Source organism: Salminus brasiliensis, chromosome 22 (genome assembly GCF_030463535.1).
Source record: "Salminus brasiliensis chromosome 22, fSalBra1.hap2, whole genome shotgun sequence".
Taxonomy (NCBI): Eukaryota; Metazoa; Chordata; class Actinopteri; order Characiformes; family Bryconidae; genus Salminus; species Salminus brasiliensis.
The window spans coordinates 24,990,428-25,006,500 of NC_132899.1; the positions used below are offsets into that span (position 1 = coordinate 24,990,428).

The 16,073-nt window shown below is 41.2% G+C and overlaps 1 protein-coding gene across 3 annotated transcripts in view; it reads left to right on the forward strand.

Moving 5' to 3' along the window:
* The window catches only part of exoc6 (exocyst complex component 6), a 54,269-nt gene that overhangs the window by 14,901 nt on the left and 23,295 nt on the right, over positions 1-16,073 (forward strand). For all 3 annotated transcript variants that reach the window (XM_072666711.1, XM_072666709.1, XM_072666710.1), the window contains exons 5-14: positions 3,218-3,263; positions 4,766-4,970; positions 5,186-5,338; positions 6,656-6,724; positions 10,891-10,974; positions 11,087-11,133; positions 11,538-11,658; positions 15,314-15,385; positions 15,548-15,645; positions 15,771-15,876. In XM_072666711.1, coding sequence (XP_072522812.1) covers positions 3,218-3,263; positions 4,766-4,970; positions 5,186-5,338; positions 6,656-6,724; positions 10,891-10,974; positions 11,087-11,133; positions 11,538-11,658; positions 15,314-15,385; positions 15,548-15,645; positions 15,771-15,876 — 1,001 coding nt within the window. The remainder of the gene's footprint in view (positions 1-3,217; positions 3,264-4,765; positions 4,971-5,185; positions 5,339-6,655; positions 6,725-10,890; positions 10,975-11,086; positions 11,134-11,537; positions 11,659-15,313; positions 15,386-15,547; positions 15,646-15,770; positions 15,877-16,073) is intronic.

Consider the following 16,073-nt stretch of genomic DNA (forward strand, 5'->3'; position numbering starts at 1 on the left):
AGCATCACACACTTGCTGTGGTCTATGAGTTGTAAAGTATTCTCAGGTAAACTTGCTCATGTAGTTTCTGACACTGAATGCAGACATGCAGTTATCTAGGATTGGGCAGTAAGACAATATTAATTCTAGCGATTAATCTACCTATTATTAAATATCAGATTCATTGAAATTATTAATTTTCCTCCCAAAACAATTCTTAAGCATTTCAAATTCCTTTTTATTTGACAAAACTATAAATAAAGGTTTACATATTAAGTGCAAAACTAAAGGGTTTGAATAAGAACAGCAGAATAATCAGCAGTGCAGTGGGGTATTTCTGAGTGTATGTGATCTGTTGTATTCATGACATTCTTCACACAAAGAAATGTGCCTAAAACAATGGCCGAATTGAGAAATTAGATATGGTTAATATCCAGTCAAGCCCAAAACGCACACACACACACACACACACACACACACACACACACACACACACCGTCTCCATCAATCAACGTAAACGCCCTGTTTCTAGCCTTAACTTTTTCTCTTAGCCACATATTCACTGCAAATTCGAAGGTAACAGGCAGACAAATTTATTGCTTTAATAACAAGCGTCCTCAGCGCATGCAGATTTACCAAGCTTCCCTACCAATGATTTTAAATAATTAATAAAGGCTGGTTCAAACCTACTGCTGATGCGGACCAAAGTGACATATAATGGCGAACGAAACAGGGTGGCGCAAGAGGTATGAACATTGAGCAATGCGGACGCCACGCTGTGACCACACTAGGTATGAACCAGCCTTAAATATGAATAGACAACCGTTACAGTGGTTTTGCCATATCTGGTGGCCCATTGTCTAGAATCGCGCCTGTGTTTTTCCCCTTCAGGTGTTTGGCACATGGGTGCTGCTGTGGGATGCTGCAATTTTCGATAATTTGTCCAGTGAACATACCATCTTTCTGTTTTGTGCTTATGTAAGACTCATTTAAGTAAGGTTACCTTGGCAAGCTTTTAAAAACCGACCATGCCGACTAACTGCGACAGCCTTACTGTGATCAGGCCAACTACATGTTTCATTAAGAAGAGAGAATAATTAATCCTATATAATGTGAAATATTGATTACGAAACATCCATACTGAGTGTTTTTGATAGTATTTTTAAATGTGGCACCACTGGTTTCATTCCATTGTCAATTCCAACTTGAACTATATGGACAAAACTATGTGGACACCCCTCTTAAATGAGCTATGGTCCTTTAGCGATGCCCTTTGTTAACAGGTGTATCAAATCTATATAAACCATATAGCCCTGCAATCTCTAACAGATTTGGCAATACTGAAGAGCAGTCAGGACACAGCATTGGAGTCAGACAGCCTCTGCTCCTGCAGTGTGTTTGCTGTTAATACTGGTGTCGAGTTTAACTACATATATCTTCCAGTTAATGGACTGGAGCTGGAACTCGCAGCATCCCCTAAAACAAAGCGCTCACTATAGAAAGAGGAACTGTTAAATGCAGGATTTGTTTTCATGCATGGTGTGATACAGCTTAGTGTAACAGCAGAGAGAGTTCCTGATTTGGCAGCATGGATTATAAACCAGATATATTTCATTTTAGACGTAGAGCACTGTGTAGTACTGTGTAGCACTTCATTATCTCGGTAAACTCAGCCCGTCACTGAACGCACACATACTGAAGTTAAAAAAGGTGATCACACCGTATTTTGCTTGTGATATCAAGATAAGTTCATTTGTCTGCATAACCAATGTTGTTTTGCAGGATAACGAACACATTGGTTATCTTGAGGGAAGTTTTTTTTGTTTTTTGTTTTTTTATCACAATTTATCATTGATTTCAGTAGAAAAATTCATTATCTCAAGAAAACAACTTCTGTTATCTTGGGATCACAAGATAAAGAGTTGGGATGGTGATAAAATGGTCCAGAAAAGTATAATAAACTTACAGCCTTTCTAGGCTTCCATACACACGTGCAGTTGTTAAAAGCAGTTTGGCTACAGAATGAATGATTATGGATAGTGTGTGTTAATGGTTAAAGATGGTTAAATCTACATGGAGGCTCACAGAGCTCCAGAAACCCTTCTACATTCATTGCTGCTGGTTTGCGATGGACAAAGGACACCAGTGGTCAACCAGGGAAGGGCAGAATAAGTTCCCATTAGACCTGTGATGATAATTGCGTACTTGTTGTATAATGGACATGACTTCATTTATTTTTGCTGACTTCGATATTGCCCGTTGTGTTCACATGCGTGTTTGTTTATGTAAAAATTAATGCCACTTTTTTTTTTTTTTTGCCAGCGGTGCAATGACCAATGCATCAATAACAGCAAATCTGTACACCCAGAGCAGGCTGCTTCAGGATTATAGGTGTTTTAAAAAAAAATACCAGCACTTACAAATAACTGCAACAAACTGTTGACAGGCAGCACAAAATGCAAGAAATGCAGATATCTGCCGAGCTATTTTTCATTGAAACTTTATTGCTTTGTAATAAGGTGTGCTTGCATTTTTATGCAGTTATATTATCAAAATATCAGTAATGTAATATTGTTCATCACAGTCGTTTCTGGGGCAATATATTGTCTAAAAACGTAGGTATTGTGATGAGCCTATTTGCCATATTGCATCATACCTCTTACTGGGTGGGGGGAATGTGATTAGGATCCCTGACCAGGCTGAAACAAGCATTTTATACATTTATCTACAACCTTATGGGTTTTATTGTACGGCATTCAGCAGACGCTCTTATCCAGAGTGCTTCGCTGTTTCCTCAAGAATAACCTAGTTTGAATAGACTAGAATTCAAAGATTAATAGAGATTAGACACTACTCTCTACTAGACTCTACTACTGGAAGTTCGTTCCACCACTTCGGTACCAGGACAGAAAAAAATGAAATGCTTACATTAATTGTTAGCTACATTAATCTGGTAGCTCCAGTGCCAAACTCAAGGAAGGAAAAAGACACAACCGTACTGTGGAGAGAGCCGAACAGTGTAAATTAGAGTATTTATTTATTTATTTATGTATTTGAGAACAATAAAACTAGTGAAACATTGGAAACACTGTTGATCCCAATCATTTCTTTTTTATAGACTGTAAAATAAAGAAAATCTGAATTCAGAACTGATCATTTTCTGAGGACTGAACTTCATGGATGCTGTAATACTGAATCATTTTTTCACTCTTTTCCGTGCTCTGTTGTCTTTTCGCAGTGTTGGAAATGTACAGCAAATTGAAGGAACAGCTTGAATCCAAAAGGTAACCAACCATTTTTACCTCGTTTGAGTCGTATAACATAACAGCATTTGATCTTTCAGGTCATGATTCTGTAGGAAGCCCTGCTGCATCAGTCACGTTGCTTTAGTCCTGTGGAAAAACGAGCGAAAGATTCAAAGCCATGTTCAGGGAAGAAACCAGTCCCTTCGCCGGAGAGGCAGGGGGTCGGTACGGGGTCACGCCGAATCTGAAAATAATGACCCTTCTTTGTGCATCAACGTCGTCTCGGACGGTCATAACACATCATAAATGAGTAAACTATTCAAACGCAAAGACAATTGACCTTGTGTGTGCCCTTCTTCACAGCACTGGCCCACACCAGCGCGCCCATCACAGGCCTCCTCCAAATGGAGGCAATTAGCGCAATGTGTCCCTCCATTAATCTGTGGGTTGCCCCTGCTCGCTAATGACTGGGCCCGGACATGGTCTAATCAGGCAGGGATTCTTTCACAGTTCACATGTAACACTTGCTGGGAAGGGCACTGCACTGGCCCTCTGCAGGAGCGCATACACACTTCAGCTGAACAGGCTAAGGGTGTCTGTTCAAGACCAGTAACGGTTTGGGTACGTTAGTAAATGCTAGGGAAAGACAGTGTACGCATTTTGGGTTTTATCCCATTTACTCTGAATAAGAACCAGAAACGCAAAACAGCTAGCAGAAGAGGTGACCTTTACCTGACCTTTTGGATGATTTATTGATCTACAGAATTATACCTTGCACAACTTGCTCTGTACAATATTTGCATGCATAGTTTAGCTCCCTCTTAAGTCAGATACAGAAACAAAATTGTAAATATACAGATATAGTAAAAGAATGTAACTGTACTTCAGCTTTTACTTAAGTGTTTTCTAACTGGAGTGTATTTATTTTTACATAAGTATGGTACATCTGCCACCTGTGGTCCCGACTCAAATGTTTGTTTGTTTTTTTTAATCCTCAACGTCATTGTGAATGGGTGAGGCTAAACTGCTGTAGGTTGAAGGGGTATATAAATATCTGAATGAATATCTAAATATCTGGTAATATGTGCAGCATAATTTCATGTATGAACAGGGAAGCTCACATTTGTTTTGCATTTTTTGTATGAAGAATAAAAGGGCAAATAATTATTTAAGTCATTATGGCTAATAGGTTTTTGGATTTCATGTTTTTTATGTATTTAGTCATTATTACTAGGGGTGGTTTATAGTTATTTTTGTTTTCTGTGCAACATAACCCAAATCATTTTATTTCAATAATGAACTTTGGTTACTGCATCCGACACAAGATTAAGAATATGTGATTATGAGAATAGGACATATTGTACTATAATTCTTCTTCTTATTATTATTATTTAATATTATTATTATTATTATTTTAGTTTTTACTGTTCATCTGTATTTTAAAATAAATAACATTGCTTGACTCACTTTGGATTTTAAAGTCCGTGATCAGTCCCTGTACAGTCTTCGCTTACTAATCATGTCTTTTATCTCCAAACCAGATACTACGCAGCACTGAAGACCATGGAGCAGCTGGAGAACATTTACATCCCCAGAGTAAGCAAGTATCGCTTCTGCCAAATCATGGCCGAGACGCTTCCCAAGCTTCGTGAGGAGATCAAGGAAATCTCCATGTCTGACCTGAAAGACTTTCTGGAGAGTATCCGAAAGCACTCGGATAAGATCGGTGAAACAGCCATGAGACAGGTGAGAGTCTGCACAAGAGGAACTGGGACCATAGGAGTTCTTTATGAGCGTTAGCCTGTTTTGGCAGGTGGGAATGGGTATTTCAACACTTAGCAGCAGATGGGCAACAGTGAATGCAGAGAACTGTTTAGAGGTTTTGGTGCTGGTAGCTTTTGATGTTGAGAGGTTTTCAGCAGACCTTGTTATGGTGGAATCTCCATCTTCTCCTGATACAGGCCCAGCAGCACAGGACGTTCATCAGTGCTGTCCAGAAGCAGGCGAGCCTGGGATGTGCTAAACCTCTGTACAGCCTGAACGGCAGAACCACCCTCCAGCACAATGGGCTGCTCGCAGAGGATGCAGCTGATGAAGAGGAGGCTGATGATGAAGTATGAAGCCTGGTCCTTTTTGTTGAATCTAATTGATGAATTAATATAAGCTAAACCCAGTTTTGAAAATTTCATTCCCTTGAGATTTGAATTATTTTTTACTTATTTATTTTTTATTTATATATTTTCCTCCAGATTAAATTTTTTAAATCTGCAATAATAGTTTTTAATATTTTTCATTTTCTGAAAAGATTAGTTTTAGTTTAGTTTTTAGTCTTAGTTTTGGGTTTAGACTTTCTGATGAAGGCTGCGTATAAAAAAAAAATTGTCATACACGGTCATATCAGAACATTATGACTGTCTATCTAATAGTGGGAATACCCACCGTTGGCTCACATGACACTAGCGAGACGTCGTAGCATGGACTACATTAGATGAGGGAAGGTGTTCATTATAGAGGTTAACTGGTCCACCGTGTCACGTTGATTGCCCTGTACCAATCACTGGAGTCGTTGTTTCCCCTCTGGCATCATTGGAAGGTATACCTTCACTATGGCTGCTGTAGAACATCCCACAAAGTTGGCTGTTTCTGAGATTTAACCTCCCTTTGTCATTTCAATGACAAAGCAATTATGGCCACCCCTGGTTTGGAATGAACTCCAGGTTTTTTTCACACATTCAAGTGAGCGAGCACACCAGTCAGTTGTTGCAGAGTGCAAAATCATCGTCGTAAGCAAAGGACGCATCTCGGAATCCGCCAACTTTGTTCATTATAGAGGTTAACTGTGGAGTAGAGGTCCAGAATATTTTAACTGTGGTCAGAATATTTTGATATGACCTGAGATGCGTATACACTGACATAACCTTGATGCAAGTGTTGTTGACTGCTGCTTGTTAAAGAATCATGGAAAGCTCCAAGGCAGTTCTATTTTAGCATTATTGCTAACAGGTACTTCACTGCTTTACTCTAAGTAATGTACTCTAAGTAATATAATACTGTAGATGGTGTTCAGATGATGCTTAACTGTTTTAGCTATGTTGAATTAGCACAACAATAGACTAGGCTGTAGTCATTTAAGGACCTTTATGGAAGATTCAGAGGATATTCACATCCAAATGTGTTTTTGTGCACTAAAAATATTGAACCCACAATCTTGTGATCAATAACTCAGCTCTCATATTTGTATTATTACATTTAACAAATACATTCTTTTCACTGTCATTTTCATGTTGGTCATTTTAATATCGATATTGCCCCAATAATTCCATTTCGGTGTGTCCCTGTTGGAGGACTCATCTGTCAGGAACTCTGTCTGCATTAACTGACTACTGAGAGACTAACTAACCGTGTGCATATCTTTTAATTTGCTTGTTAAGGTTTTAACGGCGCAGGATCTGGTGGACTTCTCTCCAGTGTACCGGTGTCTTCACATCTACACTGTGTTGGTAGGTAGCGCTCAGCTCGGTTATACTAACTCCTGCATTCCGATCATAGTGAAGGCAGCACACTTTGGGTTATGAGCCCCAGTTGTTGTGGAGCGCCGCGTCCGCATGAAAGGCTGTTTGGATTCTTCTAAAGTGTGAAATATCGCTCCACGTTATTGTTGTTGTTTTTTTCCCTTCATTGAGAAACATTCCTGCAGGGCGCTCTGCTCACTCGTCCTCTTTCTGAGTTGACAGTGTGTTATCAGTGAAACGCTTCTCTCCCAAGTGGCTCACCAAACATTAATGGCTTATGTAAGCTAAGGGATTTCCACAGTTTTGACTGGCATGCCATCACTATTATCTCTCTCATAAACCCAAGACAAACTAGATGGGGTTCAGAGTGAGTTTGTTAGGGCTTTGCTGCTCTCTACCATCGCTCATCTGGTGAGAACTAATCCTGTGTCCTTAAACGCGGCAAAAAAAAAAAAGAAGGGGGGAAAAGACTCCAGCGTCTAATAGGATTGACCGAGCAGTAACCCCCTTTCGTTGTAAAAACAAAACAGAGAGAAAGGGCTGAGCTTTGGGCATTCATGGTGCGCACGAACTGCGCGTTCACTGGGCGGAGGATGAGTCAATGGCGCGCGGTTTGCCCCGAATGGCTCGGTTAATGAGAACACAGGGGGCTTTCGACCGCAGCGCTACCCCGCCGCTCGCTCACACACACACACATACACTGCAGAAGAAGAGACAGAGCAATGCTTAGTTTTGCGTTTGGATCTGGAGAAAGGTTTGCAGCTTTGAAGCAATGAGGATTGAAATGTGAAATATAAGCGCTATTAAACACAGTTATTATCGAGGCAACAAAAATTGAAAAAGTTTGGGGGCATTTTTGTGATTGAAAGTTTTTTTGGCATTAAATCCTAATGCTGGGGCTCTCCGAGTGGCTCAGTGGTTGTATGCGCTACCGGCCAGCTGTGCTCTCTTGGACTCCGGTCCCTGATGGCAAAGCTGCATGGCTCGAGATTCACTCGAAAACTTGAAACCCCTAGTGGTAGCGCATACGACCACTGAGCCACTCGGGTGGGTAGATTGCACTCTCTTCCCTCATCACTCTTAATTGGTGTTGGCCAGTACAGGCATCTGTTAGCTGGTGCAGTGGAGCTGGGAACCTGGTGCTTTCCTCCAAGCGTATAGGCTGCCAGGTGTTGATACATCGACATTCACATGTCTTTACCCTCCTAGTTTTTAGGAGCGTTGCTAGTGCTGGCTATGGTGGTGGGTTAAGTTTTTGATACTGAATTGAGGAACTGCATTTTAAAAACTGCATTTTATCAACAACATATCAAATGCTCATTATCAATATTGAAAACACATTTGACTTTGATAACTATCGTTTTATTGCTTAGCTTCCTGTTGCTGGATACAATATGACACTTACACCTACTAAATACAGGTACCTTCAGTCACAGTTGCCTGCAGTTGCCTATCATTTAACATTCTCAGGAAGAGGAATCTGAGCTGTTTCATGGTGCTAGAGATGGATCTTTATACTCCATCAAAACCGCAGTACATTATTGCCTGCACATTATTGCAATTAAAAAATAAAAAAAAAACTGAAAAAAATCTGTTATGCAAATGTCATGATATTAATAATGCACTCATCAGTGTATTCAAGGCCAGCGTCAAATAAATGACCTCTGGTAGATATGTCATGGACTTTTCCGTTTGTATCGAGTAGCACATGTGCTTCTTGCGATAGCAATGCTATAACGATATTGTGCAGTGAGTGTATTCACATCTTAATGCCTTGTTCTTATTCCCCCCAGCTATAATCTTTCCTATGGATCTATTCCCTGCAATGATGGAAATGCTCTAGTGGTGTACCTGTGTATTACTGCAGTGCAAAAATGTGGCCGTTTGCAACATAGAGCGCTGACCATTCATTCATTTGTATTTTGGTGAAATAACAACAAACAGCAAAAAACATCCCGCACAGCATGGCCCCCCCGCCTCCTAGGTTTTATGTGATTAGTATATTATGACGGCATTGGTTTCTCGTCTTTCACGGTTATTTCAAAATATTGCAAGAATTTTATGTCAAGTCAAGTGGGTTTTATTGTCATTTCAACTATATACAGAGTACACAGTGAAACGAAACAAGATTCCTCCAGGACCATGGTGCAACATGGACACAGTACATACAGAACACAAGTGCAACACAAATTGGGAACTCTGGATCATGGGCTGAGCATATCCTCTCACCTCTAAAACGTATAGTCTGCCACCTCACTCCAGCAGAACCAGGGCTGACAAAGTATTGGGTTTCGAGATGGGTTTTCACATCAGTACTTTTTTTCTTTTCATATATATAGTTTTAACTGTTATTTAAAGGATTATCTCTGCATACGTTTTATCCACTCTTAGACCCTGTTGACCTTAAGTTTTAGGTCACTGTTCAATATGTCTGCCAGTGTCTGAATGGTAAACTTAGAGATGTCTTTGAATTTTTAGCCTTGAAAAGTTATCCTTGGGTAAATAGCAAAGCACTTTTGTAAGTCGCCCTGGATAAGAGCGTCTGCTAAATGTCTTAAATGGAAATGTAAAGGGGAATTCGAACATGATTTAGAAGGTACTATAAGCTCTCGCAGTTTGTAGTAAACATCGTAGCTCACTACATCAGCTAAATGTATTCAATTTGATTTGAGGCACTTAGCAGACACTCTTATGAAGAGCGACTTACAAAATCCCTTTACTATTCACTTAGAAAATACCCTTAGCTAGTTTATATAGGCTAGGATCCAAACGAGTGCTCTAAGCTTAGATGCTACTCAATACAAAAGTCAGTATGGATACGTAAATACGCAACGCTCAACATACACTACAGTCTGCGCTTGAAGACCGCAAGCGACTCTGCCATTTGGACACCCAGGGGAAGTTTATTTCACCACTTAGGTACCTGGACAGAATGCACCATGGATACCAAAGTGCACTGCAAGTGTCTTGCTACTAAGCAACAGGTGGCAGAAAGAACTGGAGTCAGTGGGGTTTGCTCATGTAGCTAAGCAAGTGATAGTTCAAGAATGCAAAAAATAAAGATGAAATGCTTGCCCCCCACTAGGGGACGCTACTGCACCACAAAGATAAAAAAAAAAATGGCAAAGTCATCAAGAAGCAAGTTTAACAGCCAAAACAGACCTAAAGCTAAATACATATGATAACTCAATTACTCCATCTCACACAACGCCTCACGCCCTAATTTGGACCAGGGAATAATTGGAATATTTTTTTTTTTACATTGCTGTGGTGATGCTGCTGAAGTTTGGGGTTTGGGGTGGTTCAGGGGTGGTTCAGGATTCAAATTTACTAATACCAGTCTGGCCTGATTGGCTCAGGTTTCAAACTTGTGGATTTGGATCAAGTGCAGGCCTCTGTATTCTGCTTCCATATGGACCTCAAGTGCACAGTCAAAGTGTGTCAGGCCGACCCAAGTTTAAATTCTATAGATCTAATCCCTGCATCTATTCAGTGCTCTGGTCTCCCTTCCATAGGTCTGTTCCCCACAGCTACTTCACTTTCTGAACATACTGTAGAAGGAAGTGCACTGAACAAACCTGCCCATTCCATTCACTGTCGTCATCCCCTGACGTTTCTCTCTTGTTTCCACCTGAACCGTTTCATGGATTACGGTGTTCTCTCATTGTGCAGGAATCTCAAACGTCTGTCCTTGGAGGGCCACCAACAGGACCAGAGTTTGAGACACCTGGCTTATTTATAATGAGATGATCTTTATGATTGTGTGAATTTTGTGTAGGCCCGGTTAGGACTCAGTAAGGAACCACTAAAATATTCAAATCTGGAGATTAAATCCAGGTTCCAGTCCAGGATTTTATCACCACTTGCATTTAATTAAGCTGTTGATGTAACTGATTGGCCACCTACTGTCTCACATACCAGTGACTACAAAATCCAGGACTGGAAACGAGAGTCAGGGTCCGGATTTGAAGACCTCTGCTATATTGTTATCCTTACACCATGTTTCTGCGTTCATCACTCCCTTTACCTCATGTGAGCTCTGCGTTCATTGGCCCTGGCTTTAGACAAGCATGGAAACCAATGAGTGTGGAAATGTTAAATTCAGGGTGATGTTGAGTGTGTAGTAATGTGCTCAATGTGGTTCTCTCTTGTAGGGGGACAGAGAGACATTTGAAAATTACTACAGAAAGCAAAGAAAAAAACAAGCAAGGTTGGTGCTGCAGCCCCAGTCAAACATGGTGAGTATTTCCCTACTTTAACGAGCACTGCCTTGGTTTTAGTTAGCTCTGTAAAGTGGGGTTTTATATTTCTTTTTTTTTAATTAAGGCTTTTCTGTTTTTTCTTTCCCAGCATGAAACAGTGGAGGGCTACAGAAAGTACTTTAACCAGATTGTCGGGTAAGTTTTAATGTTTCTAATCTGATGCAGCATGGAGACTGCTCTAATAAAGCAATAAGCCACTGTAGATCATGCTTTACAGTGATTTCTCCATTGTTACGGGGTGGTGTTGGGCATGACGTGACATGGGCCTCCTTAACCATTGGAAAATAACACGCATCCTTAAGTGGTGTTCTGCTTTTATGAAATGATAGTATGGATGTATCAACAATTTCAGCAACCGTTGTTCCTCCAAGCTGTGTAGTTAACAGTTGGCTTTGGCTTTGCCAAGTAATATAATGGGTAAAGAGCATAATGATGTTTAATAACTTGCTGCATAAATGGACCCTGGCTCAGCCAATCACGTTGTAAAACAGCAGCAATCTGATTTGTAAATAACTGTAAAATACTTCATGTCTCTGCAGGTTTTTTGTGGTGGAAGACCACATATTGCACGCCACTGAAGGCCTGGTCACCAGAGCTTTCACAGAAGAGCTGTGGAACATGGCCCTGTCCAAAATCATCGCCGTTCTCCGCACGCACTCTGTAAGTAGTAAAAACACAAAAACACAAGGTGGCACCATGCTGGAAGGCAAGGAGCTTGAATGTGATGATTTGAAGGCCCCCACACCACTCTCCCTGTGTTACCTTCATGGCCTAGGCTAGAGAGACTCTCTCTCCCTCTCTCTCTCTCTCTTTTTGTGATTGAAAGTTAGCTAGCAGCGGGAGTGGCCCGGCTTGACCCTTTTGTTTGGGCCGCAGGACCCAGGCTGTGAGCCCCAGCCGCGGGGCATTTGCATAATCCCTCACTGATTTACAACTGACTGGGCCCTCCAAACACACTCTTAGCCCCGGCGGTTTAGAATATTCACAGTTAATCTGCTGTTATTGTTGCAATCTGTCCTCATTAGGCCAAACTGACCTCTCCATTAGATCAGATTGAATAGATCGCCACTGAAAGGGCTCACCAGGAAATAGAGCAATTATCATTCCGAATGTCTTGTTTTGAAAATAAACTTCTTAAAAACATTTTTAAAAAGACCAGGGGGACCTTAGCCTCTTTTTCTTCGGACCTAGTCTGTGTCTAAAAGCCAGAAAGACGTGTATTTGAGAAAACCAAGTGAGGGAACAGAGAATGCCAATTGCATGTTTAGGCTTATTTCTGGAAAGAATGATTAAATCAACTCAGGATTAACTGAACTTTGCAGTTTTTCACTTTTTGACATTATTCTGGCACTTGTTCTTTACATTGACATTAACCTCTATTAAAAGGCCAGAAGTTTTTTGCCTTCTCCTGTAAAGCTGTTTTAACCATATATGTGTGTGTGTGTGTATGTATGTATATATAAATATGGATGTTTCTGTAAAACTATGTTACTTGTGTGTGTGTGTGTGTGTGTAAGTGTAAGTGTGACTCAAGGCATGTGTGTACAAAGACAAAAAGAGAAAGTGTGTCTCAGAGTTGTGTGTGTGTGTGTTGGTGTCTGTTGGCCTGTGTAAACGGTGAGAGGTGTGCTGCCTGAGGTGTGGACTGACGCGGTGTGTCACAGTTTGGGCGACGCTCATTTAGCGCTGTGATTTACACACTCGCTCGCTGTTTCTCAGAGGCAGGCCACTGGTCCCTATGTCAATGTTTAACAAGGGAACCACGCTAGCATGGTGGATCATAAATCAAGCCGGCAGGACCCATACAGCCTGCCTCTCCATTCGCCACCAGCATGCCAGTCAGATAGGTCTCCCCTTCACTTTACACAGTGATGAGCCTCAGCAGAAAAGAGCCATTCAGTGTTGGTGAAGACTGAAGCAGTGATGGGGAGGCTGAGGGCTTGCACTTCAAAATATGTTCACAGGGTGTTCTTTTGTTGTTGTTTTCTGTGAGAATGGAGAATGTTGTTGATTCTTGAACATTCATGAACATATGGTGCTCTTTGGTGCTGGACGTGTTAGGGCTATTTTTAACTAAATGAGTAATAGAATTGAAATTAGGGATCCATAGATTTTGTAGGGTTTTCAGGGGTCCTTGTATTTAATGTACATGTTACATGTGTCAGTTCTGTTGGTCATACATTAAGCAAATGTCGAAATATGGGCTAAAGCTACCTGGATTAGGACAAAATCCAAAATAGCAACGTTGCAGGAGAAGCCCCAGGTAAGCCCTTATTAAAAGTGTAGTTTAGTCATTGTTGAGCATTTCTATTGGCCCGCTCATCATGACATTTCAACGTAAAGAACAACTGCAAATTTCACATTCACAAAAATGGAGACAAGGTTTTAGCCAAGTGTGTTTGCACTGTGCTAATGTGTGTGATAAAAGCTTCTACTGACTTCAGCTACACTACCCTTGTAGCCCCATTGGAAAAAAACTAAAGAAGCCAACTTGGGACACCATACCATTGGCCAAACTATCACTTTAATCTTGGGGTTCATTCTACCTGAAGGACTCTCAGATCTCTGTTATTTCATAACGTAAACAACATAATTTACAGAGCGCGTGCTGTGGACCGATGAAATCAAAATAATAAAATGGAGGAACTGCATTTCATGAAAAGAACACCTTGCCAACTGTGAAGCCTAGGGGCGGATCTATCGTGCTTAGGGATTGACCTACCACCAGTGGCATAGGCAGTATTGCACAAGTGGAGGGAAGAATAGAATTCACAAAACACCAGCACCTTCCTCTACTACTATTGCTACTACTACTAAATCTACCATTGTTGCACTAACATTGGACCCCATACCATTGGCCGAACTCTCACTTTAATCTCTGTCTAAAGAAACATACATTGGGGTTCCTTCCCCCTGGAGCTTCACCTGAAATCTAAGATATAGTACCTATACCTCACAAAAGCTGCTCAGATCTGTGAGCACAATGTGAGCGACGCTTCTTACCCACACAAAGGTCATGGTTCCGAAACCCATTCCACACTGGGGCCGAGTTGCAGGACAGCATGTGTGGTGGGTGGGCGAGTGGGAGAAAGGAGCAGTGTGTGTGCGCAGGCATTCACTAATCCAGTCAGTCATCACTCCCCTGCCGGGGTCAAGCGCTGTGCTCCCCTCTTCAACCTCCCACACGCACCTCCCCATCCAGGCTAAACCCCATCAGAAAGCCCAAAGCTCCGCACGGGGGAAGGAGACGGCCGCTATGACCATTCACATGCTAATGGCTTTTAAAGACTCATTAATACAGTATTTGATCAATAAGTGACTGGCTGCCAGTTACCCATTTAGAGGATAATACTGAGGCTAAACCAATTTGCCGATGTCTTCTCTCAGGTGTTCGTATGTCCTGCACTGATTTGGCAACATTTAGCTCAGTGATGCAGATGAACCATGTATCTGAGCGTATTTCTACTTAGAACTACACTTCGGACAGTACTAACAGTCCTAACTAGTACCTGAACAGTTATTTGATGGGCAAGATAGGCAAGTGTTATTTAGAAATTGCAGTTCAGGGGAACTGTGGAGGTCAAGATGAGGTCTGGAAGACCAGGAAAACCCTGGGGAGAACTGCTTGTATGCTGGTAGGAAAGAGTGGTGGAGCACCGTTAGGCTATGCATCATTGCTTGCACAAACTTAATATTTATGGAAGTCAAACATTACATGCAATCTTGCCCCAGAACTCAAGTAAACAGAGCATCCGAACAAGCCAGATGCACTATTGACTGATGAAGACTGAAAGAATGTTTTGGCCACAATGAGCATTTCATGAAAAGAAGACCTTGCCAACTGTGAAACATAGGAGTGAATCTATCATGCTTTGGGGTTGTTGTTGTTGTTGTTGTTGCAGCCACTGACATTGGCAGTAAGTGGCGAGAGGAAGGCATACCAAAAAATACCAGCAAATCCTGGATGTTAATAGGCTGATGGTAAAAGGATGATGATTCAAAAGCTCAGAAACATCATAGAAAATCATAGAAAAGGCTATTATTAATATATTAATCATTTATGGTCCTGGAATGTACTTTGCATCTGCCAGGCCACCTCCATTGGTCTATTTAAATGACGGGTTATTGGAATTGTTTTGGAAGTGATATAATTAGTCTAGTTTTTATACCTGTGTATATTAATAAAACCAATGAGTGTGCTAATTATGACATGCATACAGTTTGTGAGAAAGCAGTTTCCTTAGACAACTTATAGGCAGCAACATGTTTGACCGCTGTGTTGTTTTCTACTCATGTCTTCATATTCTCATTACAGTCTTACTGCAACGATCCTGACCTGGTCCTGGAACTGAAGAACCTGATTGTTATATTTGCAGACACGTTACAGGTATTTCACACCTTGCGGTCTCACACAGTCAGGATTCCTCACAGTTTGCAGCAATCTGTCCGTCAATTGAATATGTACACAACTTTCCTTATATCAGCACATTATTCCACACCTTAAGCCTTAGTGGACTCCATGTTCCCCTCTTGCTTGTGTTTTGAGCAGGGCTACGGTTTCTCAGTGAACAGACTCTTTGACCTTTTGTTTGAGATTCGAGATCAGTACAATGAAACGCTGCTGAAGAAGTGGGCTCTGGTTTTCAGGTAAGGCAGCACTAACTAGCTGTGGTTCCTGTTTCTACTGGTGCTGAACATTTGAAAAAGGCAGTATGTTGCAAATTTTTTAATATTTGGGTTTTGGCTTGTTTCTTGCTTCTTCTGCAAACCAGAGAGATATTCGAACAGGACAACTACAGCCCCATCCCTGTAGAAACTGAGGAAGAGTACAAGTCTGTGGTCAGTAGATTTCCCTTCCACGATGCAGAGATTGAAAAGGTTTGTGCTTCTTCGACCCAGATACTCCATTATATTAAGGTGTATTGAGATGTATAGTGTATAAATAATCACAAAAAGGGCGTCTCATGTGAAGTTCTTCTGTTCATTGGCCAGTTTATTAGGTAGGTGTACAGTTATTGACTGGTCCCATTCTATTGATGAACAAGGTAGATGTTGGCTGATAGACTGGGCTACAG